Source organism: Misgurnus anguillicaudatus, chromosome 20, assembly GCF_027580225.2.
Source record: "Misgurnus anguillicaudatus chromosome 20, ASM2758022v2, whole genome shotgun sequence".
NCBI classification, from domain to species: domain Eukaryota; kingdom Metazoa; phylum Chordata; class Actinopteri; order Cypriniformes; family Cobitidae; genus Misgurnus; species Misgurnus anguillicaudatus.
Genome location: NC_073356.2, coordinates 21913334 through 21941143, shown reverse-complemented (window position 1 = coordinate 21941143; position 27810 = coordinate 21913334). Strand labels below are relative to the sequence as shown.

At 41.2% G+C, this 27810-nt stretch overlaps 1 protein-coding gene across 3 annotated transcripts in view; it reads right to left on the bottom strand.

Moving 5' to 3' along the window:
- The window catches only part of gatad2b (GATA zinc finger domain containing 2B), a 44711-nt gene that overhangs the window by 5249 nt on the left and 11652 nt on the right, over positions 1-27810 (bottom strand). Inside the window, exons 1-10 of one of the 3 annotated variants that reach the window (XM_073858292.1) lie at positions 25448-25703; positions 7409-7768; positions 7201-7330; positions 6906-7037; positions 5109-5237; positions 4499-4669; positions 3058-3412; positions 1551-1753; positions 1228-1338; positions 864-1065 (exon numbers count right to left, since the gene is read on the bottom strand). In XM_073858292.1, coding sequence (XP_073714393.1) covers positions 864-1065; positions 1228-1338; positions 1551-1753; positions 3058-3412; positions 4499-4669; positions 5109-5237; positions 6906-7037; positions 7201-7330; positions 7409-7767 — 1792 coding nt within the window. In that variant the 5' untranslated portion in view covers position 7768; positions 25448-25703. Of the gene's footprint in view, positions 1-863; positions 1066-1227; positions 1339-1550; positions 1754-3057; positions 3413-4498; positions 4670-5108; positions 5238-6905; positions 7038-7200; positions 7331-7408; positions 7769-18044; positions 18095-25447; positions 25704-27810 lie in introns of those variants that run through there. The other 2 variants (XM_055219493.2, XM_073858291.1) reach the window with 2 other exon arrangements.

Sequence of the window (27810 nt, the reverse complement as noted above, 5' to 3'; positions counted from 1 at the left end):
ATGAGTACCATCCCAAGAACACCATCCCTACTGTGAACATGGGGGTGGTAGCGGCATGCTTTGGTGGTGTTTTTCTGCACATGGGACAGGGTGACTGACTGCACTGTATTAAGGAGAGAATATCCAGGCCACGTATTGCGAGATTTTGGGGAAAAAACTCCTTCCCTCAGTTAGAGCATTGAAGATGGGTCGAGGCTGGGTCTTCCAACATGACAATGACCCGAAGCACACAGCCAGGATAACAAAGGAGTTGCTCTGTAAGAAGCATATCAAGGTTCTGGCATGGTCTAGCCAGTCTCCAGACCTGAACCCAATAGAGAATCTTTGGAGGGACCTTAAACTCTGTGTTTCTCAGCGACAGGCCAGAAACCTGACTGATCTAGAGAAGATCTGTGTGGAGGAGTGGGCCAAAATCCCTCCTGCAGTATGTGCAAACCTGGTGAAAAACTACAGGAAACGTTTGACCTCTGTAATTGCAAACAAAGGCCAAATATTAACATTGACTTTCTCAGGTGTTCAAATACTTATTTGCAGCTGTATCATACAAATAAATAGTTAAAAAATCCTACATTGTGATTTCTGGATGTTTTTTAGATTATGTCTCTCACAGTGGACATGCACCTACGATGACAATTTCAGACCCCTCCATGAAGGGGGAGAACTTAATAGCAGGTTGTTCAAATACTTATTTTCCTCACTGTACATCCATATGTTGCTATAGCATACAATTGCAGCACACTGGACTTTACTTGGGGTCCGAAAGCATCTGTTAAGGATCTAATAAAAAATGTATTTCATAATTGTCACCTCTTCCCCAGGCTGCTTGTAGTTTAAATGTTAAAATCTTACAAACATCCTCTCACCAGGAATATTGTAGATCTGCCTGCGGTTGTCATGCTGGGCCCGACTGCTGCTGCTGGTACTGCTGCTTCCACCACAGCGTTTGCTTGTCATACCCAGCAGCCCGCTAGCCACAGAGAGCTGAGAGGCCTGGGCAAAGTTAGACAGGACACCTCGCGCCGAGCTGGACAGACCCCGCTGCAGAGAAGCCTGTGGCTGAGGAGTCTGCCGAGAGAGAGATAAGTGTTAAATTTCATTACACCCCTTAATATGATTTTTCTGGAATTGCTCGCTGTGAACTATTGGGGACTAACTTAAACGAAGGAATAAAACATTATAGCAATTGCACTGTGTGTCTATATGCAATGAGCGTGTTAAAGTGGGCACCTGTCTGAGGGCATGGTGTCGAATCATAGTCTCCCCTTTGCTCACGCTAGGCACAGTCTGAGCCGAGCTGGGGGACAGAGCAGTCTGCTGCTGCAACCTTTGCTCAATTTCCTGAAAGGACAAGAGTACATTTACACATTTGGCAAATGCTTCAATCCAAAGAGTCTTGGAGTTCGTTACAAACTACATTTGTATCAATATGCATGTTGCCTGGGATTAAACCCATGACGTTTGTGCTGTTAATGCAATGCTCTACCATTTGAAGACTAAAAAAAATAAACCGATTCAAAAGGTGACGGCATCAAACTGGAGTCAAAACGCACCTGTTCTTGCTGCAAAGCTTTAACAAAAGCATTCTTCAGCCTATTGGTGTGCTCGGCCTTCAGGGCCTTCTTCTGATTGGACGTCATACACTGCTCGCAGAGGATGCGTCCGCTTTTTTCCTGCTTCCAGTGTGGAGTGAAGTCGGTCCTGCACTGAGCACAGAAGAACGGCTCCACGTTTGGCAGTGACCCTCGCATTTTACCTGAGTAACGGTAGACAGAAAGAAGAGACAAACCAAATTAGGTGAGAAATTCACATTCAAAACCTAAAAATAGGGTTGGAGACATCAGCTGTTTGCTTATAAGGCGCATTGTGAATTTATTTTCACATTTGAGTGTAAAAACTGCCATAAAGATGAACTGATTCAACTTTCAGTATGGCACAAACAAAACTGAACTTAAATTGGGAGTAAAAGGCTTTACTTGGTGACACCCTGTCTGTGAAATCCAGGGTAAAGTTTCAATCAATTGTGAGATCAGATGCATCAAAGTTAAATTTTAATATTTGACATGGCCTTATTCAGTCATTTTTTAAAGGATTAGTCCATTTTCTAAAAAAATTCCAGATAGTTTGCTCACCACCATGTCATCCAGGATGTTGATGTCTTTCTTTGTTCGGTTGAGAAGAAATTGTGTTTTTTGAGGAAAACATTCCAGGATTTTTCTAATTTTAATGGACTTTGATGGACCCCAACACTTAACAGTTTTAATGCAGTTTAAAATTGCAGATTCAGCAGAGTTTCAAAGGACTCTAAACGATCCCAAACAAGGCATAAGGGTCTTATCTAGCGAAACGATTGTCATTTTTGACAAGATAAATAAAAAATGCATTTCGCCAGTGCGACCTCACGCAATTGCGTAATACCGTGAAAAGGTCAGGTGTTACATATATGAAACGCACATTTGCAGACCATTTTAAACAATAAACTGACAAAGACATTAATTAGTATCTTTTGACATACAACAACGTCTGAACGGTCCTCTTTCTCCACACTTGTAAACACTGGGGCGGAGTTTCGCATACGTCATCCGTGACCTCTTGACGTGATGATGTATTGTGTGAGGTCACAGGATCGGAGATAGACGAGAAGTTGTGGTTTAAAAGTGCATATTTTTTTATTTTTCTAGTCAAAAATGACAATCGTTTCACTAGATAAGACCCTTATGCCTTGTTTGGGATCGTTTAGAGTCCTTTGAAACTACGTTGAAACTGCAATTTTAAACAGTTACGTGTTGGGGTCCATTAAAGTCCATTAAAATGAGAAAAATCCTGGAATGTTTTCCTCAAAAAACATAATTTCTTCTCGACTGAACAAAGCAAGAAATCAACATTTTCGATGACATGGTGTTGAGTAAACCATCTGGACTCTTCTAAAGAAAATGGACTAATCCTTTAAAGATATCACGATTATGCATTGTTTACATTATGTAGGATGACTTTTTGTGTAAAGGACATCGAATCAGTCACGTGTTTGTCATGAGTGCAGTTTCTTTCTCCAGTTCTTACCCTGACTATCAATGACGCTCTGCACCACCTCCTCCAGGCCCACCATATAGATGAACTCAGAGTTGGCAGCGGAGGGTAGGAAGTGCAGCAGGGGTGCCGGAGGTTTAGGTGGAGGTATTTCCAACAGGGTCTTTTCAAGCTGCTTACGCAGGGCCAGTTTAGCAGCTGCTTGGCTGCTGGCCTGGTCGTTCAACGAAGCGACGCTGGAGGCACTGGATAGGGTGGAGGGGCTGACGGCACCCACACCACTCACACTCACCCCAACGCCAGCTCCTGCTGCCTGCATGTGTGCCAGGTTCATGTAGATAGCAGAGGAACCTGAACGCTGCGAGACCCCCACCTGCTGGCTGGCAGCCTGTATCACACAAAGCAAACCATTAGCAACCAAATTTTTCACGTTTATTGCCTTTGTTAGGCTGTATATTATGAATTTTCATGCATGGTTTTTAATATTTGGCAATTAAAAGGACTTAATAATGTGCCAGTAGGCTAGCTACATGTTTTTTTTCTCACATGTACTATGTGTCGGGTAGAGCTGGGTATCGATTCAGATGTTCCAGATCGATTCGATTCACAAGCTATCAAATCGATTTTTATGCTCGATTCTTGATTCGACTCAATGGCTCAAATACAAATACTATATTTATAAAAAAGAATAGTGAACATAACTTTACAAGTGGGTAATTAATAAAAAAAAAATTAAGAGCCACAAACCTGTATATTAAACTCTTTTATTTTGAATCCATCTCTAATTTTCATGTTAAATACAATACAATTTTGATGCAGATGAAAAATGTATGCTGAAAAAAGTCATAACAGTCGCATTCCTTGATCAAACAGGATCAGGTTATTTCATAAAAAAAAAAATCGATTCGTGGCCTTTGGGAATCGATTTTGAATCGACGACGTAAAAAAAAAAAGTTATTCGAAAAAATCGATTTTTTTGCCCAGCCCTAGTGTCGGGAGGGAAATGTTTATTTATATCCAATAAATTTTCAATGATTTTAAGCTTTTATCATTCAGTTAATACTGATTCAGTGATTTGAATACTTTTCATAGTAGTTTGGTTAAAAATAAATGATATTACTAAAGTCAAATTGGTAAAAATAAGGCATTTCAATTACTGACTAATAACCTTTTAATTGCCATTAAAGTGAATTTACTGAACCTAAACATAAAAGCCTTGTAAAAATGATTATTTACAAGAAGCCCAGCCCTATCCCCAGCATTCAATGAAAGCATCATGAAAATAATCTATAACCTAATAAACAAATACAAATGTGTCCCAGCAACACCCAAAACACATTAACTTTACGAAATCAAATCTGAGCTATATTACATAACCGATTTAAAAATCCAATGTCAAATAATATCACATTTTTAAACAAATCAAGAGCTTGCAGTAAGAGTTTAATGAGTTAAAGTCGAATTGTGTCCGTACCTGCTGATAGCTCACTGCGTTACCCAAACCACCTGTGGAGGATCGGCCCATGCCAGGCTTGGAGGGCAATCTCTGACCCTGAAGCTGGGCAGGATTGGGCGCGATAACCCGCTGTGACATCATCATGGGAGGCAAAGATGCATTGGCAGCCGACCTGATTACTGTGTGGCCCTAGGAGAAAAAGACAACGATTGATATAAATGTGCAATGCGCTGTATGGCCACTAGATGTCGGCAGACACTACAGATCAGATTTTACTTTGTTGACAGCAAAGCTTTTGTTAGTACTCAACAGATGGACCGTAATTAAAAATGGTAACTGGTACCAATCTATACAGTTATGCTTGAGCTTAAGGTGCTGCTCCCATGGCAACCAGCAGCAGGCTCTGACATGTTCTGTCTTATATATACAAAAGAGCAAAACGATGATGTATTCCTGTGCAGGAAATAACAAATTAGGGAACATTTTCCTATAGAATTGATAAGAAATAACACACAGAAAGCTTTTTGCATGCATTTTCAGAACAAAGAAAAGCAGTAGGGTGATATGTATAGATTGAATGAATGTATAAAAGTGCCTACTAAATGCATAAAAAGTAAATGTAATGCACCTGTGCAGTGCGCAGATTCTGAGGCTCAGATGAGTGCATGCCTGGCCGTACCGGTAGTTTACCCAGCCCCTGAGAGCTGTGCATGGGTGACGGCTGCACCGAAGATGGGGCATTCTGGACCACTGGCACCTGAGTGGGGGAACAACAGGTTAAAGAGGGTGTCAAGTCAATCTGTCAAAACAAACCTGGGTGAATCCACCACATGAAGGCGTCGGTTTTCAACCAAAAAAAATCTAAATAAATGAATGCATGTGCTTTAAGAATTTGGAGTCCATCCGGTGGCATTATAAGGAGTAGCCCATGATGGCCTTAAAAACATTTATCGCTAATAACGCTCTTATTTGTTATCGTTTCACCCTCAGAAAAGTCTACACCAATTCAACAATTTTCATCCACCAGTTGGAGTGCAAACAAACATCACACATGCTGAGTGGGTTGTAGCACTTCAACGTCAGACATGAGTGAGTGTTTATGGGCTGTTGCTGTATCTGGAGAGATGCTGAGATGAGACCCAGTAACAAAACATCTCAATGCCACTGTACATGGGCAAACATCGCACGGAGCCGCGATACGGTATCTGTGAGGTTACGGCTGCCTATCTCTCTCTACGTTACCCTATTTCACCCCGCTAGCGACTAGCGTCCTTTCAACAGCAGAACGATTTACCTCAACAGTTTTTCCTGGCATTAATATAACACTCAGCTGGACAGAGAGGAGGTTATTTTGCTTGGTGCTAAAACAGTGAAGGTGAACATGCTGTAGGAGCTGCAGTGTAGATGTGGCATTGAAAACGCAGCCAGATTTGGAGAAGAGACTGCACGACGTATCCAAAACTGTAATTACTAAAGATGACTCACTTATGGACCACAATCATGGAATGACTGCTTGCTTTAGCTACTGTCAACATTTAGTTACACTGTTATTTTTTCTATGCAAAAAAATGCTCTTGTATTTAAGTTTGATTGTAAAAATAACTACAAGCAAACCATAGGCTGGTTTCCCAATGATGTGTGTTTGGGGTGGGCCTATCAGTTAAGGGTGAAATCTTTTATTTTAAATAACAGATCCAGATCAGATCCAAGTCCCCATTAACTGTAATAGTCTTTCAAAATGTCTCCTTTGTCTTCCAAAAAAGAAATAAAGTCATACGAAGGGTTCCCACAACTTAGTTAACTTCAAAATCAAGGAGCTTTCAAGGACATTCCAGGTCCAATACCCTCATATTCAAGGACTAAATGTGGGGACACATTTCAAGTGAGATTGTGTTACTTTTTAAGAGACATTGTTACAGTTCCCTTTCGATGGAACTCGCGCTGCGTCACTGCGGTGACAATTTGGGGACGCATCCAGGGGTAAGTGCGTCTGAATGTGTATATCAAATTCAACCAATGGTGAGGCTTAACGACAAAGACAGGGTGACGCGGGAGCCAGGAAGTATATTGCTATCTAAAATATTGCCAAAGACAGCGTTACAGGGACGGAGGAAGTATGGCAAGGGAGCCGCAGCGTCTCGTTCCCTTCTCAGGAAACAACAGTTACATACATAACCAGAGACCAGTTTTCATGTGTCAAACACAATTATGCAAAAAAGCTTTTTGGTAGGAATCATTCCCACAGATTCACAAACTTTCAAGGACCCGTGGGAACACTGCATACGGGTTTGGAATGACAAATGTGATGGTGATTATATTGGGGTTAGCTTTTCCTTTAGTATCCAATGCACAGCGCTGCAAGTCAAGTTACTAACTCAGCTGGCATCAGGTGTAATAAAATGCTATAAATGAGGATGATACTGACCTTCTGCACCACATTCTCTTTCTGCATCTGGCTCTGTCTCAGTTTTTTCAGGAGCACCAGCTTGGCCTCCTCCAGCCTGAGCTCCTCTCGGAGAGCTTTGATCATCTGCTGCCGCTCATCGCCGGTCTTCCCCTGCAGAACACACACATACACAAGCTCACGAGACTGACTCAAGATGTTTATGGGTGGGTAAACTGGTGGAGCTTTACTGGTGGAGCACCGTTACCACTGCCAAAAGTTATAGGCAAATGCATAAATGTAACCAATTAAAGATCTCCAACTCTGTGGGATGTACCTTGAACATCTCTAAGTTTGCCTGATGATGTTTTTCCTCAGGGTATGGCGTGCTCCTGGGGCTGGACGCCTCATTGTCTGATAAGATGATGACGTCTGGTGATGGAGTGCGTCGCTCCCTAACTATTTCACTGAAGATCACAAAATTACTATTAAGATGAACACATTTAAACCGTAACACCCTACTTTAATATGGTTCTATCTCTCACCTTCTTCTTGCGCTCATGTCGACTGGTTCATCCACTATGTTTTCTTTCCCATTCTTGCTGGGGCCCCCATGGCCCCCGACTCTCAAGCTTCCGTTCATTTTCTCCTCGTAGGCCACGGCTCCCATCAGCCCCTGACTTCCACCGGGGCCTTTGCCCTCTGCCATGGCCGCTGCCACCGCCGCCCCCTCCAAGGCAGCAAGATCTTTTCGTTTAAGCAAGGCTAGCATCTTCAGCCTTTCCATGGCCTCGTGACCCTCCATCTTAAGGCGCTTGGCAAGGGCCTCCTCCCGCTCATCCGGCGCCTCCAGACCCCGCTTCAGCAGGTTCAGCCTCAACGCCTCCTCAGACATCCGCTCCATCCTGTCAACGCAGAGAGAGACACGAGATCAGGAATAATGTACAGGCAGACAAGATGATCAGGACACCAATGTGAAACTACATGTCCCGAGTAAATCACTAAAAGAGACTAAAAAAAATTTATTTGCTTGTTTCTAACAAATGCAAACCTTCAGTGACGACAAACTAACTGTTTCTGTTATAATCAAAATTATATTAACTTGGCATATTTGTAATTACTTTATTTGTAAGTATTAAATTGCAACTGTCAAGATGACACCCAGTATCTGGATGAAGCTGCGTGCACACTGGCAACGGCGGAGCAACGCGACTATGTTTATTTCAAATGGAAACATTGCAATTTTCCATTACACTTTAAATTGTGCAAATTGAAATGGAGACATGAAAATGAGCCTAAAACCAACAACAATTTCTCATAAACTCCCATATAGACGGTATCAGCAGCAACATAAATGACAAATAAATGACAAGTAAATTACCTTCGTTCCCATATCATATCTAACGCGTCACGTATCAACTACACTACAAGTATACTACACTGAGCTACAATGTTAGCTACAGGTCCTTGAATTGTTGCCTGGCTGCAAAACCTCTCTGCACAGTTGTGATCCATGCTCGTCACCTCCCTTTGTCTTTAGCAAACCAAAACATTTTATTTTCGACAAGGTATGTGTTTCAGAGATCAGTTAAGTCACTAGCTAGACCAATAAATAAATACAGACTGGAAGTTTACTTCGGTTCAGGTGCCAGCATGTGTGCGTCTGTTGAAACCATCTATAAATCGCTAACAGTGTTGGGGAAAGTTACTTTTAAAAGTAATGCATTACAGTATTAAGTTGCTCCACAAAAAAAAGTAACGAATTGCGTTACTTTTCATGGAAAGAAATACTTGCGTTACTTTTGCAATACTTTTTCTTACTTGGCTAAGGCTTTAAAAAAGTAACTCAAATATTAATGTGTACATTAATAAAGTAATGTGTTACTTTACTCATTACTTCAGAAAAGTAATATTATTATTTAAGGCACGTTACTTGTAATGTGTTACCCCCAACACTGATCGCTAAAAGTTTTTACGTTTGGTTAGGGTGTTTTTTTAATACAGATCATCTGACGTGCTAAAGTCACATGATCATTCTTTAAGCATGTTTGGTTGGAAACAGTAGAGATGTGTTCGACTTCAAGTGGCGTCCTAACAGCCAAAAAGCGCATGACATCAAAATACCATGAGAGCGATTCGGGAATCAACTGCTCTGTATGTTCGAGTCGCTATGGCAGTATTTTGATGTTAACTGCATTTTGGTTTGTGCGGTGCCGTATGAAAACACCCCCGTCGCCATGAATTTTGGAATGACTTGTCACGAGACATCAAAATTACGTTTCGCATTTAGAAAGTAGTGCTAAAGTTGTGTGCAAATCTTTTAGCTAGTGACCGTTGGTGACAGAAAGGGGGCATGTCCAGCAACGCAGCAAAGTTGAGAACAGTTCACACTTGCAAATGACGAGCAATTTTCGGGAGCGACTCCCAGTGAGAGTGAAGCCGCCTTTCCACTGCACACGACATACGGAAACGACAGTCAGAGTTCTCCCCCTAGTGGCAGTCGTAATGAATTTTCAGTTTAATCGTATATGGGAGAGAAGCTCATTCCAGATATGAAATACAATGAAAATCATAACTTCCGGTCGGCATATCGCATGCGGTTCAAATTTTTAACAGATCCAACGCTCAAAACGGATCCGATATTTACGCATCCGCAGATGGTCGGCACCTCACGCAACCCCTTTGTGACTCTCCATAGGAAATGAATGACTTCTGGCTTATCGGCCGTCGTTTGTCGTGTGCAGTGGAAAGGCGGCTTAAAGCTGCATTCAGACTAGCAGCAACTAGCAGAGGGATGCGATCTCATTCATTTCAATGGAAGCTTGGCGACTTCCGGCGATACGAGCGGCAGTGACCGTTGGCGACTGAATGGGGAGTGTTCAATCTCGCAACAAGTTTTTTTAATGCATCTTTTTGAGCCATTTTGCCTTTATTTGATAGACAGTAATTAAGAGATGACAGAAAAGTATAGCGTGTAAAGAGGGGTACGGGATCGGCAAAGGACCGATTCGAACTCGGGTCGCCGGAGGTGCTTCTGGAGTTCGTCATCCGTTCGTAACCTTGTCAGCTACTGGAGTGGATGGTACTTATTTGTTTATGAACCCAGATGTAAAAACCCCTCTTTTAAAAGAGACGAGCGACACACAGTCACTTATAATCTGAATGTACCTTAAAGCAGTGGAGTTAACTGCATCAGTTTTTAATCATTTACCGAAAGGACGGTTACTTATTTGTTTAAAGTTTGTTAAAAGACCAGAATTAAAAACGCCTCCTAATGACCTCATTGAAAGAGGACGACACACAGCGACAATAATTCGTTATTTTTGTGCAAGCAGCATGAGGCTACGTTAACGGTTTCAGGCATAACACACAATCTTACCAACTGATTAGAATCACAGCCTGAACTATTTGTGGTCCTTATGATGAAAATGTTCATACAGATTCCCTAAGGTGAATTCATGATTCAGGAATTGGTACAAATGACACAGCTTGATACCAATGCTCAAATCACTCAATTATTTTACAGTAAAAGAGAAAAAGAAAGAATGAAAGAAAGAACGAACGAGAGAGATCCACCACGATCCGCTTCTCACACGCCCCCAGACTTAACAGAGCCATTAGTCAGCCTTGTGCTGAGGCCGTGGACTACAGTATTCAAGAAGCAAGGCCTTTCCAACCTTAATTGATAAATTACATAATCATTACATACAAATCGCTGTAACTTTCATGGTTTGACTACAGGAATTTTCTTGGATTGCTAGTTGAGAGGGTATCCTTACTTCACATTCAGCTGCACAACTGAACAGAGTTTCCACAACAACAAGTGAACATGTAGGTTGATGTTTTTAAACAATTCAAGAGTAAAGAGAGGACATGAAACGATGGGAAAATATTCGGGAAATGATGCAATCCGCATTCGAACTCGTCACCAGGTACCATCAGAGCACGTGCGCCAAGCACTATACTAGGCCACAGCTCCAGCATCAATTTCGGTTTTGAAACAAAGCAGGTCTGTTCTAGGAGACAGTGAGAGGAAACAGTAGTGCAGCAGACTGATTAAAAAGCACCGTCTCACAAAGAGACAGTAAACCCCAAGAGACGCCGTTCACATGTTTCTCGAAACATTATGATGGAATATTCAACACATCACAACAGCATCAAATTCTCAGTGGATGTCCAATGTTACGACTAGTCTATAAAACTGTACGCGTGTTACCGGACCACCATTGACATTCGTTTACTGAAGCCCCAGACGAGCCAATCCTTACTGCTGCATTCTCACAGTCAGCCAATAACTTCCCGCACTCCCCTCTGGACAAAAGCACAACACACCACACAGGAGTCCAACAGCCAATGTACAGCCAGATTGAGTCACCCCGTGTATGTGTGTGCGCATGTAAACTCCAATGTGAAGCTCACACATGGACCAGGGGGGGCAAACATGTTTAAATGAAAATCTGATTGTGTGTACACACAAAGGTTTCAGCATGTGCCACATACGACGGATCTAAATGATTATGTGCGAGTTTGCTCGTCTTTATTAGTTAGGTACGCTTGGGCGGACCCTTCATGCCCAGAGGGCAGAGAAAGGCTTTCCCCCTCCCTCTTTCTTTTTCTCTCTCACACACACACACACACACACACACACACACACACGCATGCACACGCGCACACACACACACACACACACACGCAGGGAGTGTCTGGACAGTGAATGTGCGGACTCTATGCAGGCTATTGTTTGTGGTTGAACCTCTTTATGTGTCTGATGCATTTGTATTCCTCTCATAGCTGCAGTCTAAAGGTAGAATATTATAAGGTGTCGTCCAGCACTAATGTCTCTATAACATACGCACGCGCACACAGACGCACGTCTTGCGCAGATTCACGTTTGTTTCAGAATCCAAGCACAAATGCCAACGGTGTAAATGAAAAAAAATTAATTGGCCACGAAACAGGATTATTTATCATCAAATATGTTTTTGTCCTAATTAAAATAAAAATTATTTAGGTGCTCACTCCTCGTCTATTTGTGACAGACAGCACAGATGCGCATCATTCAGGAGCAACATATTGAAGCAACGCTCTGTCCCAGTAGAAACGGCACTTATTACAAAAAGTAAATGACACCATGTTATTTTTGTACTAAATATGTGCGTTTTGTTGACTTTGTTAAATAAATTAGTGCTCGACATATTTCTGTTAACAGCCGATATTGAGAAAACAGTGAGGCTGATACAACACAAATTTAATTACATTAACCCTTTAACTGGTGCAGCCCTTTTTGAGGGGGGGGGTGATGAAAAGGTGGTGTACACCTTTAAATGAATATAAATCATTTTGGTCTTGTTTTAAAGACGACACTAATGTTTTTACAGAAGTGTCTGGAAGTGAAAATATATTTTTTTATTTTATAGCAGTTTACATTTATTTGTAATAAATAAAAAATGCAATAAGTATTATTTTTAATACATAAAATTATCAAAAAACTGAGGTTTTTGTTGGTTTGCTGCATACTCTTGTCACAAATGACTAAATTACAGTTACTGCATTATTTTTTACTGTATTTTTCGGTCTATAAGCCGCGTTTTTTTCATAACTTGGCTGGTGCTGCGTCTTATAGTCAGGTGCGCCTTGTAAGTCAGTATGCGAACACGCTAGTTGGCTTGTTCGGTTAATTTAGCCTATTCAACCTTTCAGGTAAGTTCTGTTTAAAGGGGCAATAAGTAGGATTTACCCCCATCTAGTGGTGAAATTGTTTTTTGCATTCAAATGAACAGTGCTCTCTAGCGCCTCGCTTTTCCAAATGCGTGTTGTAAATACGGTATCCGTTATGTGATCACTGATCTCCTTGTCCATTGCAGCTGGTTCACGTGTTCTGAATGAAAACGCGTTGTGGAAATGCGTTGGTAGGCTAGTGCTTTTTGTCCCTCTCTGCTATTATAGATTATCAACATGGCGGAACGATATGGATGCCTCCTTGGACTTACCCGTTCAATTTAAGTAAAGAGGAGACATTCTAAGCTTACAAAGAAAAGTCGGATCACTGGCAGAGGTCATTTGACACCAACGAGGACATATTCATGAATAAAGACATTGATTTTGATTAATAAAACACTTAAAATCATACTTACAGTCCCTTTAAATAACTGATAATATTACTATAACATACAGACATCTATTCAGCCTGCTGTTCTGTCTGCTGTTGTTTAGTTGAATAACTTGCCTTTCCAGATTAAATGTTTGTTCTTCGGCTTGGACTTTGTGACATCATTTTCTAAATAAACGCGACAGTCAACTGTGACTTATACATTTTATTTCATCTTAATGACGCATTTTGAATGATGCGGCTTATATTCTGGTGCGGCTTATAGTGCGGAAAGTACGGTTCTGAAGGTTTTGAAATATAAAAACTACATTCTTAGACCTTTCTAACAATAAATAGTTTGTCGTGATAGATTAACATTTACATGAAAATTTTTGAAGTAAACTTAGGTGTCCTGCTCAGAACAGTGCTCAGTAATGGGTTAAAAGAGCGACATACAGAAAATTGGTAAAACATTTATTGTGCATTACGTGCTTAGATGGTGGCATGAAGCTTAGCATCAAAACAGGTTTGAACATGGCCACGGCGATATATTGGTCTACAGCTAAATAAAATGTGATGCCTCACTGCACATAGAAAAACCAGCTATCTTCGAAAAAGCTATTAGGGTCAATTTTCCAAGTTTCACAAAGGAAAGAGTGTTATTTTAAGATGCCACACAAATTTGTTTAATACACAGTTTGCATATCTTTCATATGAAACCTCTCTGACAGATTTAAGGGATATATAATAACTACAATGGCTTATTTACTCACCAAAGATTTTTTACCTGCGTATCGCACCTGGCTTGTGTGAGTATATTCTATATGCAGTGTCTAAAATTAACACTCGACAAGTCATCAGATTTTTACAGCATTAGCAGCTTCATACGAAACAAAGAAAATAAAAGCTGAATTTCCTTAAATTTCGAAGAAAGACCTTTCATGGTTCATTTCTGACACCTCTGTGCTCCCATCACTGTTTGAGGTCATCAAGAATTCAAACATTTGCCATAGGAGGTCTTGCCTTTGATTTTAGTCCATCTTCAAGCAATGGATTTTGTGTTTAATGCGATGCACTGGACGGTAGCTGCGATCAAAGGTGTGTGGACACACGTATCAGTCGGGAGAAAAGCAGCGTGGTACTACCCTACTGCACTAATAGACAACAAAGATGATGGCAGCCGTACAGAGAGAGAGAGAGACTGACAAAAGATGCTCTTTTAGACATGACAGCAGCCCTGATACAAATGTCACCGTTTTCAGAAATGGTGAATTTTAATTCTCGAATTAATAGTTTCAGCTCATGAAAAGCTTAGACCTTTCCATCCTTTCCTCTGGTAGACATGACTAATCACGACCAGTACTGTATATGGCTGTGCAGCCATTGTGACCTTGATGAGCCACGATATTAAGAGAAAAGGCTTTTCAAGTATGTGCGCGCATGTGGGCGAGATAAAAGTATTCACAAACCGGACAGGTGACACAACTGGTAACCACATTTCTGGTTTCAGTAACCTCCGGTGACCCACGACGAAGGACATCTCACATAAGTTGCCTTTTGGACTTCTCTGGATACAGCGATATCTTTGAGAAAATGTCTTTTACTTTGTCATTATACCAAGATATATTCCTCATTATCCTCAGTAATGAGATAATATGCAGCACAATTATATTTCAAAACACAAAATTCGGTAGTTGAGCAGTGGCAGTATGACATATTTATAGTATCGTCATCGGGGGGGCCAAGCGGTCTTCTAGTCATGTTCAGATGTAGTTTATATGAAACACACAGTACTGTAGTTATTCTTAAACCCAATTAAGCTCCCGAGACCCACAACTGACTGGTCTTAAAATGCCTTATTGCAGGGACATCCCCAATTACAAATTAAATTGAGCCGTAATTGGTCCCCTGATGACTTCATCTCTTTATCATCCCATTATTTCTCGTGTCATCATTCGCTCTCATTTACACGTAACTATCCTCTGACATAATTTAATCTCATGTGCTGTACTGTTATATCAGTATGTTGATACGAGAGCCACCCCAGACTCATGAACTTAAAAACATGCGTTACATTCTTTGGGAATACTCTTCAGATTCAGTTTGAGCGTTATGCGCTATGGTTTGAACAGCGGATTGCATATCCTGAGCACATCCTTTAAATCAAAGACTATGAATTAAGCTTTAAGAATATAAGAACATAAAACGGACACCTTTATTAACCATTATATACAATTAAAGGATTAGTCCATTTTTAAAAAAAAAATCCTGATAATTTACTCACCACCATGTCATCCAAAATGTTTTTCTTTGTTCAGTCGAGAAGAAATTTTGTTTTTTGAGGAAAGCATTCCAGGATTTTTGTCATTTTAATGGACTTTAATGGACACCAACACGTAACAGTTTAAAATTACAGTTTCAATGGAGTTTCAAAGCACTCTAAATTATCCCAAATGAGGTTCTTATCTAGCGAAACGATGGTCATTTTTGACAAGAAAAAAAGTACTTTTAAACCTCAATTTCTCGTCCATCTCCGGTCATGTGACCCGTCAGCGCAACCTCAAGTAATTGCGTAATGCCATGACGTGTTACATATATGAAACGTACATTTGTGTACCATTTTAAACAATAAACTGACACAAAGACATTCATTAGTATCATTCCACATACAACAACGTCGGAACGGCCCTCTTTCTTCACACTTGTAAACACTGGGGCGTAGTTTCGCATATGTCAACCGTGACCTCTTGACGTGATGACGTATTGCGTGAGGTCGCGCTTGCGCGTCACAGGACCGCAGATAGATGAAAAGTTGTGGTTTAAAAGTGCATATTTTTTATTTTTCTTGTCAAAAAATGACAATCGTTTCGCTAGATAAGACCTTTATGCCTCGTTTGGGACCATTTAGAGTCCTTTGAAACTCTGTTGAAACTTCAATTTTAAACTGTTACATTTTGGGGTCCATTAAAATAAGAAAAATCCTGGAATGTTTTCCTCAAAAAACACAATTTCTTCTTGACTGAACAAAGAAAGACATCAGAATTTTGGATGACATGGTGGTTGAGTAAATTATCTGGATTTTTTTTTAAGAAAATGGACTAATCCTTTAAGTAACATTGTGAATTTTACAATAATAAGACTATTAAATGCAATTTATTTCTGTAAAATCACTTAAAAAAAATTGATTCCAATACATTGATTTAGAACCAAATAGATTTTGTTTGAATCTCCAAATTTTTACTAAAAAAAAATCAGCTGTTTCCATGTTGATTTAAATAAAAATCGTGTTAAAATGTCCATTAATTATTTTGTCTGGGTTTTTGATGCGTTGTAGCGCTTACATTGTGAATCTATTCAGCAACAATGGCTCTTCGATTGAAATGATGGCTCCTCTGATTGAAAAAAATTCAAAGCAAAACTCAAAAAATATTGCCACAAGCAAAACAAGATTTTTGTTACCTATATCGCCCAGCCTTACTAACCACCCACCATGCACGAGTGCGAGAATTAGTGCGTTCGAAAGAAAAGAGGGGAAGAAAGAATAAAGAGTGAGCGAGAAAAAAAAGAGCAAGTGACTGAGACAGTAAGAAAGAAGAACGAGGGAGTGCGTGAGCCATGAACGCACAAGCATGCACATAACCAACAATGGCACCAGCCAACCAATCGGAGCGTCCGTGTACTGCGCGTCACCCTGACCCCCCCCCACACCGTCACCCTCCCGTCCCCCTTTACATAATATAATGACTGTTTCAGTCAGCTGCTACAAAAACCAGACTCTCTTTACTCGGCCCACCCCTCCTTTATCCAACCCCCCCTTTTGCATATCGACGCACACACACACACCCCGGCCACCCCCCTCCCTCCTCCCCAGAAACCTGCACACGCGCACTCCACGAAAGACTCACTGCTTTGGGCACAACGCCAGCCAACACAGCAGCAGATCGGAGATGAAAAGAAAAGAGAGAGAAAAGGCAACAGAGAGATAGCAAGAAAACCAAAATGGTGTGTGAGAGTGAAGAGATCCACGGTGGTAAGATATCACTTAGATCAACAACCAAACTGAACCTAGGACATCCCCCCGCACCCTTTAAAAAGAAAACAAACAAACAAAAAAACGTAACTTTAAGCAACAAAAATTTAAATTGTCATTTTACATATAAATCTTCCGTACAAGCTCGCATCGTAAGGTAGCGTAAATTAAAAACTACTCAAGAGTTTCTTTGCTAGGTAAGGAACGGGCCTATAAGAAAAGGCTAAGAAGAACAATCCGCGTGTGGTTTCATGGCCCATACCAACACAAGACTCACTTTGTGCCCGTCTAATACAGCTGTGCCACACACCACAAAGCCGAGCAAAAAACTGACCCCTCCCTTCTTGCTCCCCACCCCTCCCCCCTTCCAAAAAAAGTATTTCTTTTTTCCTCCCTGCGTTGTAAAAATAAACACACACGCTCACTTTCTGGGGGCCCCTTAAAGGTAGCGACGACCACAAACTTCTTTTTCGTGCTTTTTTTAAAACTGATCGCAACGTATGCAATGCACATGATCTTCATCAGCGGGTGGGGGGTCAGAGTCAGGCGTCAGGGTGGACGAAAGGCGAAGCTGGGACCAAGATTAAGAAGAAAACGAAATGGAGGAAAAAAGACAGCAGCACTCTCCTGACACGCTACCCTGTCATAATGCCAACCCTTAATTCCCCTCTGCCCATCCCCCCACCGGCACACCATTTTCTTTATGCACACGCCACTGCTGCCTGTCGATCAGATCACTGCGAGCACAAAAATGTCCTCCTCCTTTTGCCCCCACTGCAAACACCATCACATTCTGAAACCTTCTGAACCCATACACACACACACACACATAGAGAGAAAGACCCAACTACATAAAACTGATTAATAAAACACACCAACTAAAAGAAAGTGTTAATAATGCGTCTGTTTTCGACCGCACGATAGAATCCGCAGCTCATTTCACGCATGATCTGCATCATGACAATTCATTCGGCTGACGTAACCCGCCGCCCCACCTCCCCGACCAATGCACCGGTGGCATCGCATCCCCTGCCCGGAGAAGGTAAAAGGTGCCTTGTTTTACCAGCGCACAAGCCGGAGTGATATTTGAATGCTCATACGGATTCCTTCACGCAAGAGTAGCGATGAATCCTCTTAATTTCCCAAGTTTCCCGTGCGATTCGTCCTAAGGCGCATCACTTATCATGAAAGAGCAGGGGTTTGCGCCCATCTTCGCTCTGCCACCCCTTACACCCTCCCCCACCCTCTGAATCTGGCCCACCTCCCAAATCTGCCTGTTCTCATGCAGCCCCTCTGATCAACCACCCGCTCAATTGGCTAGATTAAGCCTTTCCTGTTTGCAGCATCTGATGCGGAGCACGGAGACCTCAAAATGGCTGCTACCCCATCACCAAGGTGTGTGTGTGTGCCCAACCTGATAAATAATAGCACGTAATGGGCAAACACAGATTTGGAATTCAGACGGTGGCAAAATCATTTTCTGTCCCGGAAACGGTTTCGCTGTTTAACGTGGAAAGAACTGCTGTGATTTATTGTACATGGCAAACGCGCTAACCTAGTTAAGACGGGAGGACGCTGGCTTGGCCTTAAATGAACGCTTGGACCAAGACAGCAATGGTCTATGTCTGGATTCAAACCTAACTATATCGCTATTATTAATAGCATAGCTTGTTAAACTTCCCAATAGGGCTGCGAGATATACCGCTAATGTCCATATCGCAATACACACAGCAATAGTATGCAATATCTAAATGATTTTTCATTTAGTCATGTATAGTCAAAAGTTTTAGGTTGATGCAGATGGCAGATACTGGCGAGAGAGAAAATGCTTTATTTAAAATAAAAAGTGATGCGCATGTTGGTTATATAATTTCAGTTTATCAAAATATATTTTAATAAAATTCTAATTGATTTTATAAACAAAGTATTATTGTAATCGCATATCGTATTATCTAGCAAGCTTTTGCATATCACATTTCTTCTTCAATATCGTGCAGCCCTACTTCTCAAACATTAAAATCTCCACTATGACAAAACTCTACTACAGTATTTCACACTAGATGTAACACAAGCTCCATCGTCTTCACTACTAATATTTTTGGCAACTGACAAACTCGAGTCACTAGCCCCACACCGGACGTGGAATACGATGCTCATGTCAATGTAAACTCTCAGTAAAACAGAATGACTTCTGCTCACTTTGATCCCCAGTGTTAACAGCTTAAGAGTCACAGTAAAGACTCGTTGAGACCACCAGCGACTTTCTCGCTGTGTGTCGCTCGTCTCATTCGATGAGGCGTTTCTAAATCTGGTTGTCATAAACAAATGAGTACCGTCCACTCCAGTAACTGACGAGAGAAGGATGGACGCACTTTTTTTGAAGGTCGCTGGACCCCGTAACATTACATTTAATCAACAGAAAGATCTAAAATATTTTCTAAAATATCCGAAAATGTGTTTGTCTGAAAAACGATGGACATATGCAACTCAGACAGCTTGGGGGTGAGTAAATCATGGGTTTAATATCGTTTTTGGCCGAACTATCCCTTTAAGTCCAATTTATAGTCGTGCATAAGGTCTACGCCGTAGGTTATCTCTGCATAGCCTGACGTGCACCTCGCCAAATTTTTAACAGCCCGTCAGTTCTACGCGGACAGCAAGTGCTGTGATTGGTCCACTAGAAACCCTCCCGTCAGGTAAAAAAACTGCGTCATAGGTATTTCCGTTTGCGACAGTGAGAACAAAGATGGACCAAGTTGAGGAGTGATTCAACTCAAACTGCAACATTAGTGGCTGTTTATTTACTTTCACAACACTCACAACAAGTTGATTTTTCTTCTTTGTTTGTTGGTTAACTTGCCAAGCTGCTTCTTCATTGTCAGTTGCGCTGCTACTGTGCTAACACGTGTGGATAATGCCTACCAGCAGTCTGCGCTTGTGTATGCACGTCGACGCGGACAACAACGCAAAAGTATATATAAAAACCAGCGCGGAACCTACGCCGTCGTGGGTATGCAGTAGGACCTACGCACAACTATAACGAGCCCTTTAAGTCCAATTTATAGTCATGCGTAAGGTCAACGCCCAGCATTTCTCAAAGTGTGGGGCGGGCCCCACTGGTGGGGAATAGGAACATTACAAGTGGGGTGTGACAAACGGGAGGAAATTTGGTCACAAAGTTTTATTTCATGCAAAAGTGATAATAAATTTGCACGTTTATTTTCTCTATTGGAGGTGTTTTAATGTTGTAATGTTTTAAAATATGATGTGATTAAAAAAATTTCAACAGTTAAACTTGAAGGCTAGTTGATTACCATGTTGTTGGGGCGATTGAGGACAGGTGGGGCTCGGAACCCTTTCCTACCTCCAAAGTAGGGAAGGCAAAAAAAGTTTTAGAAACACTGGCGTAGCCTGACGTGCACCTCGCCCAATTTTCTTTTTTTAGGTATTTCCGTTTGTGACTGTGAGAACAAAGATGGGTCAAGTAGAGGACTGATTTAACTCAAACTTCGTAAAAATAATCAACTTGCCTCCTTACTTTCATCGGAATAAAGACAGCAAAAGAAAAATAACCATATCAAGGCTGTATATAAATATTTAAATATAACATACTTAAAAAAATTATGTTCCCCTAAATTAAATGTAAGAGATATTTGAAAAAAGAAATACCGACAAGATTAAAATGTCCTATAAATCATGCAACGATAACCATTATGCTAATTGGTGAAAAACTTGGCTGGAGTAACATTTAATGTGACCATGTAGTGACCACGTTTGCTGCCAAGCGAGCAAAGTTTCAAACAATTACAGCCGATTTTATAAGGCTGTATGCCGTGGATTCCCGCTTCCAAAACTGCCATGCAGTCGGGCCCTTCTGGCACGCCGCAGAACGAAATGTCAACAAGGTGACGACCCTCCATTTGCCATTAGGAGGTTTATCTTCAGCTCCTCAGCAGCTGGCTGCCACTCTGTGAACTCGCTTTCACAAGCGACAAAGCACCAGCGAGAGTGTGACCTCCCCCAGGGTGCGTAAAGCAGAAATATGACTTGAACAAGCAGACCCGAGCCTCATGATCTCATACCGCAGCCTTGTCTACAGCCACGATTTCAGCGGAGACGCAGAGCAGGTGACAACACATGTTTGGTCAAGACCTGCCACTCCATGTCCTTCTCTCTCGCTCTGTATGATCTTTGCTCTGCTATTCACCACCTGAGAATGGGTTTTGTCGAGTAAAAGGCTGAGCGAGGTGGTGAGAAAAGTTGACAATGAACAAACATAACACACTTGATCAAAAGCATGCATTGTGGACCAAACAGAGGCTATAGGGGCTAACTAGTTCACAACGGTTACTTGTCACCTTTCTGTTTTCAAATTAGTCTTCCAACTGAGTAAGTCCCCTGATCAATATGGACTGGCAATACACTTGGGCTTAAAAGTGTGAAAGATGTCAACATAACAGCTTCCCAAACCCCTCAAGAACATAAATCAAAGGACTACAGAACATAGCCTTAGATTACGAAACAAAGCGGATGTTTTAAGGTTTAACCAGAATGCAGTGTTGAGCTTTTTCAGGTACTTCTGTTTGTTATTAACTTAAAATCCAAAATTGAAGTTTTTAGTATGAATATGAAAGCCTTAATGATACTTATATCTAAATATATACTAAATATATCAAGTATTCAAAATGTAGGCTATGTCCGCAATAGTGCTCTATACCCTCATTCACTATTCCCTACTTTAGTCCACTTATGTTTCACTCCAAGAAGTAAATGAAAATGAGTGAGTGAATTCAGAAACTTGAGCTCACCGTAAGCCCTGCAGGTGCCATACTTCGCCGAAGCCTTAGTGGATGGGTAGCGGCTAGCTGTGAGAGTATATCGGTTGTACGCTCACTATTGTGGTGCATTGTGAGGTTGAATGAGTGCACTCAATAATGTCCACTATGATTTCGGACACTAAAAATAGATGTTCCCTCAAATATTGCACTATATAAGGATATAGGGGCTATTTCGGACACAGCCCTACACTCTCACTTCCACCAATACAAAATTAACCATTTATGACATCATTCTGCACTTCAGGTTCTCATCAGAGTTTTCCTGTAGCTCAACTGGTAGAGCATTGTGATAGCCATGCACACGTCATGGGTTCGATTCCCACATACAAATAAAATGTGTACCTTTAAATGCACTATAAGCAACTTTTGTTTTTGTTACAGGCATTTATTCAATGCATGAACGCAAATGTAAGAAACTAAACACTATTGGCTATTTTAGGAGGGAGGTGCCACTCAATATGCCCAATTTGTTGTGGGTTAACTTCCTGTTTCGGTGGAAATTACATCAATGGATGTACAACACAACTTGTAAACTTCTTACAGATGAGAGGGCAAAGATCAATAAGATTTCATAAAAATAAAGATTCTCTTGAGGTGCTGCATGTAATTTTATAAATTATAATTACATACATAATTTTATTATCATGTGCGAAAACTATTTAATTTTTTATTTTTGAGAAAGCCTTCAAAGAGGCGGCTGAACAAGGCGAACCTGAAGCAAACTGGACAATGACGTGCCAAGAGATCAGAGCTACAAAAATGTTCTCATTGTCCTGAAAATCAAGCGTTTTGTTTTTTTGATACCCATCAACATTAGCTTGCGTACTACAAGCCCTGCGTCCAATATGCCTACCACACAAAGAAAACATCAAATGAGAAGGATGTCCAAAAACTCCGTAGACAAACAATAACTTGATGACATACTACATCTGCTGATATTATTAAAGGGGACATTTCATGAAAATCTGACTTTTGTGCTTCTATCAACATAGAAAATGTTAAACAACTCAGTAACTTAGTTTCTGCGGCAGGGTTTCCCGCAGCACTTTGCAGTTTGGGCGGCCCGCCTAAGCTGGGAAACCCTACCGCCTTGACTAGATCGTCCAAAAAAGAATAATAATATTCGCTGCACAAAAGGCCGTCAACTGCATCTTGAATAGCGCAAACGCGCTTCACACCACTAGCGGGCACGCACGCCACACGGCCGAAATGATAGAAAGACGTGGTCCGTCACTGTCTCTGGAGGATAGCCAGTTGATAAAACGTGTGTCCGTGAGAACTGTAAGTGGACTTATGTTTTGGGTTTACAACTGTCATTGTATTAGTCTATAGTTCTTGCAAATTTAAAGTAAGTTAGCTGGTGATTTTGTTGTTTGAGCAACCTGGTAGCTAGGTTAAACGTGCCTGTTGATTCAATGTAATTGTTAAGCGCTCTTGCTCACGTTATTTATTTGCATTATTTACATGCTACAGTAGTTACACTCCTTTAAGATAACATAATTAATAGTGGGAAATAATCGTTTTTTACAATCTTCGCGCTATCTATCATTGTTTGCCAGACATTCTACAATATCTGCTTCAGTTTGTGTTTATTAACTCTTTAGTTTCACTTCATCACGCAGCTATTCCCATAAGAGGTTAAAAATTAATTTATTAATAATCTAGTATGTGTTCATTTTCTGTCATAGTTTCTTCAAAATAAAGTTTTATTAGAATGTTTTTATTAAAAAAAATAATTTTCATCATGATGCGTACGCCCCGCCCCTTTGATTGCCACACACCCGGCTCCGCCCAACCCTACCACCTTAACTAACAAATTTTCTGCGAGAAGCCCTGCTGCAGGCATGTGAAAAAATAGCTAATTGAAATTTGGCTCCACTTGTGAAGTCAGAAGGGGATAATACCCCCCCTTAATCTACACTAACCAACCACGACTCTGCAATTTAGTGCTCATTTGCATTTAAAAGGACATACACAAAAACAACACATTTTTGTTTCCACCTACAAACTGGTAAATGTAACATGTTATAATAAATTATCTATGTGGTACTTTGAGCTAGAACTTCACATACACAAACTGGGGACACCACAGTTTTATTTGACATCTTAAAAAAGTCTTGTGAAATGTCTCCTTTAAAGAATTGTGCAATCAGCAGACACCTTGCTATCCCATAATACCACTGGAGGTAAGTAGCCTCTATGCGTGAGAGCTGCAAGCTGCAAGTGTTATCACCCGGTACCAAGTTGTTCCTTGTGGTAAAACTGTATCTGTTCAACAACACCAGAGTCAATTGTTTTTGAAGGTAAAGCTTTACTGGCTACAATTCAGCAAGTCTCTCTCACCTTTTCTCAAAAACGCTGGATGCTAAAGGCTACTATTACACTGGTACATGCTGAAAACAGAAGGATTAGAACAGAAGCAACCAAGAAGTATATGTTCTTGCCCAATACTGAAGTCCATCACCTTACAAAAGAATATTTAGGTTGGACAGGAATGTCTGCATTTTAATGCAGTGCTAGCGGACAGTGTTTTTGTGGTCTCTGCGGTCCTACATGCGGCAAATCTTCCATAGACTGTAATATCAACATTAATTATTAGAACTGGGGCTCGGGGAAATTAAAGTGCAACACTGCAATAAAGTGTATGAGTATTTAGAGGGTAGTATACAATGGATACTACCCATTGTAGTACAAAGGTGTTTCTGAGATAGGTAAAATCGCATCTCTAAAAATTATAGTCAATGAGAATTCAAGAGAAAATTACAACAACTAGCACACAATCGAAGCCTCTTTACATTTTTACGAGATGCTTATGGTGAACAATAAAACAATTTAAAATAATCCAAAAAATGCTGAACAATTTCACGCTTCCTTACTATGGATAAAAATCTGGAATTAGATTTTGAAAAGAAAGTACAATCTACCTAAATATCAGCAAGTGGCGTAAACTTTTTCATCTCTTAAACTGGTGTTAAACTTTTCTCAAACCATACAAGTTTGCCATTTCAAAGCACAAGCCGGTAAAGGAATCTCACCACCAGAGCTTTGCAACAATTGTATTCATAAGATGCAAATGCAAATTAAAAAAAGCTTGTTGACATATTTATCTGTATAAATCATCTCTAATCACACGCAATCCAGCAGCAATGCGATGCAAATACAATTGAGATGTTGAAAGTCAGCAGTACAGTGATGTCACAGATAACCAAGTTGCTGTGGGGGAATTTCAGGACGGCTTATTAGCATACAAGTGGCGAAGAAACGGCGCGTCGCAACCACAGTCCCGTGCTGACAGCTATTTCAAAAACACTTCTGGGAGGTTAAGCAGAGTACAGTATCTAAGCTTAATGGTTAATTCGCTAATTGGACCGTTGTCCTCACCAACGACCTACACAATGCCTAACCATTACTGTATATTACTCAGAGGAGAGATCTGCCGGGAATATGACCAAAATTTGCATACGGCCGGTTTCTGACACTAATGAGGCCAATTAGGCGGATGGCGCCCATGGCAACAGTGTTGTAATTGGTTGGCTTGATGTGTATGGGACGTATGGGTAACAGGATGTGGGTTGAGTCAATAATGTGTTTTTGGAGCTGCCAGCGCATGATGCATTTGATGCCTTACCTTAATGCACCTCTGCAGATTCAGCACGTACCTGAGGGTAAACCAACAGGGATGAGACTGCGACAAAGCAGATTGGTAGACGTACCTGCAAAGCCGCACAACACACCCACACAAGAGGAAGCACACGCAAAACATTCACAACCATCTGCATACGGCGTAACACATGCACCCAACGTAGCTGCTTTTGACAGAAGGGCCGAGAATACAGCTGATATCGCCGTCCCAGCGTCTGCGCACGCCGCTACACACCTAGCCAGAAATGGCGTCTCCCGCACACTGTACTGTTCAGCCACAACACTTAAAATCTCGGTCTTCATTAAACAAGACAACAGCTCATTGTGGCCGTTGCCATGACAACAGGCCCTTCTATTTTTAAGCCGTGCCACTAATCAATTCCTGTTCTGCTGTAGCCCGAGGGAGGGAGGGGCGGTTCAGGAGGAGGGTGGGGGCAGTAGCAGGGGGCAAAGGGGAGGAAGTGTGTGGGGGAGTGAGGCTGTAGACAAAGAGACCAAATAAAGACAGCAACAAGATCTTTAAGATACCGAAGGAGGTGGCAAACGTAACGGCGGTTAAAATGGCCTACAGTGAGGAAATGCGGCAGGTTTTCTCTTCAACGGTGTTACCCACAGGCCGGTGCTAAACGCAAGAACCACACAGGCGCACAAACATGGGTAGCGCGTCTTTCAGAAGTTTAATTCTGAATACTGTAAAGGCCTCTGACGGAAACCAAGATGCTGGTCCTGAACACATTGAACAGGCATGCCATAGACACCCAAGGGGTGCAAACTTTTTATTACTTCAGCCATAGCAGTAAAGGCACCTTCCTTTAATCTGCATTTTGCAATGTAGGTAATAAAAATTTAACGTTTGTCCATGGAATTGGTATACAGTTTTATGACAAACAGCACAAGCCAATCTGTTAGACACACTGTTAGGCACCTGTCAGTAAAAGCTAAAGACAGATGCATGCTGGTTAATGGAAGGCACATTTCGCACATGCTATGGATATAAAAAAAAACACTTAAGGCCATCACTGATGAACTAATGATATTAGATTTTCCATGAGGTAAAAGATAAAGACACATGAGCCGGTCACAGATGTTTTTGGTAGCATGTGTTTGATTTCAATCTCTTAACAATAACATCACTTACAGTAGGGGTCAGATTATCATGCTGCAATAAAGTTCCAAGCAAACTGATGACTAACCTCATTTTATTTACTTAAAGCAAACTTTTGTGTGAGTTTAAAAAAACCTCATCCAGGCTCTTTCGTTCTCTAAATAGAGATCTTCCCTCGGACTTGAATTGGCCATGACAGGCCCAGTGACACAGTTTCCTCTCAGCTGCTCTTCCTCAAGATGAAGAAACCCGAATTTCAGTTCAAATTGAGCAGAGGAAATGGAAAAACCTTCAACAGAAGAATCTGCGACCAAGAGAGCGGAGAACAAAGCTAGAGACCTATTCATACAAGATACAGACAGACTTCAAGGTTAAGAAGAAACGCAATCTAATACTCATGCCAGAAGAAAGAAATCACAACACAAATAAACACAGATGGATATTTCTATCCAAAAAACACAGAGGAGGAGCAATCACTGAAAGATGAGCCTGGCGCGGAAAAGATGCCGAACGACATGAAAGATGGTCACAACATCATAAACTCTTTAATTCAAACCATACCAGGAAAGAAAAACATTGCCTTTGTATTTTTGCCAGTCAGGAACATTTAATTTATAGTCCGCCATTCACCAAGTGACTTAAACGTCTGCGACTGGAAGAAAACTTGTGTGCAAAAATGCAATCAATCTGAGCTAAAGCATGTGACTACTACGCCAAATCAACAAAAAATTCCAATAATCGTTCCAAGTCGTTGTGCTTGGTCCGACCGGCCGTGCTTTTAGGAATATGAGAAAGCCTTGTGTAGCATAAATAAATGCATGACATGTTTGTTTCAGGCATTGCTAGCTGAACTGATGTCATACTTGGTGAGAATTAGTCTGCTGTTTCTTTAAAAAAAAAAAAAAAAAGCAGGGAGTTACAATATCTTTTTTCACCCAGGGTACCCAATGGAGTCAAAATGCGAGCGAGCCAGTCTAAGCCGGTTTGTAACCTCAGGGTATGGAATTATCTCTTAATATGTAGCCGTTAGTGGTCAGGACGTCACACGAACACAGAAAGAGAGAGAGGGAGACAGAAAGAAAGGGAGCGAGAGAAAAGGAGGGGGGCCAAAGGGGGCAGTAAGAAGAAAATGTACTTCTTATGAGACGTTGAATCTAAAACCTGGCACCTTGTCAAGACGGCTCATTGCGGAACTTCAGACCACAGGGTGGGGCATACGTTGTTTAAACAAAAAGAAAAAAAGG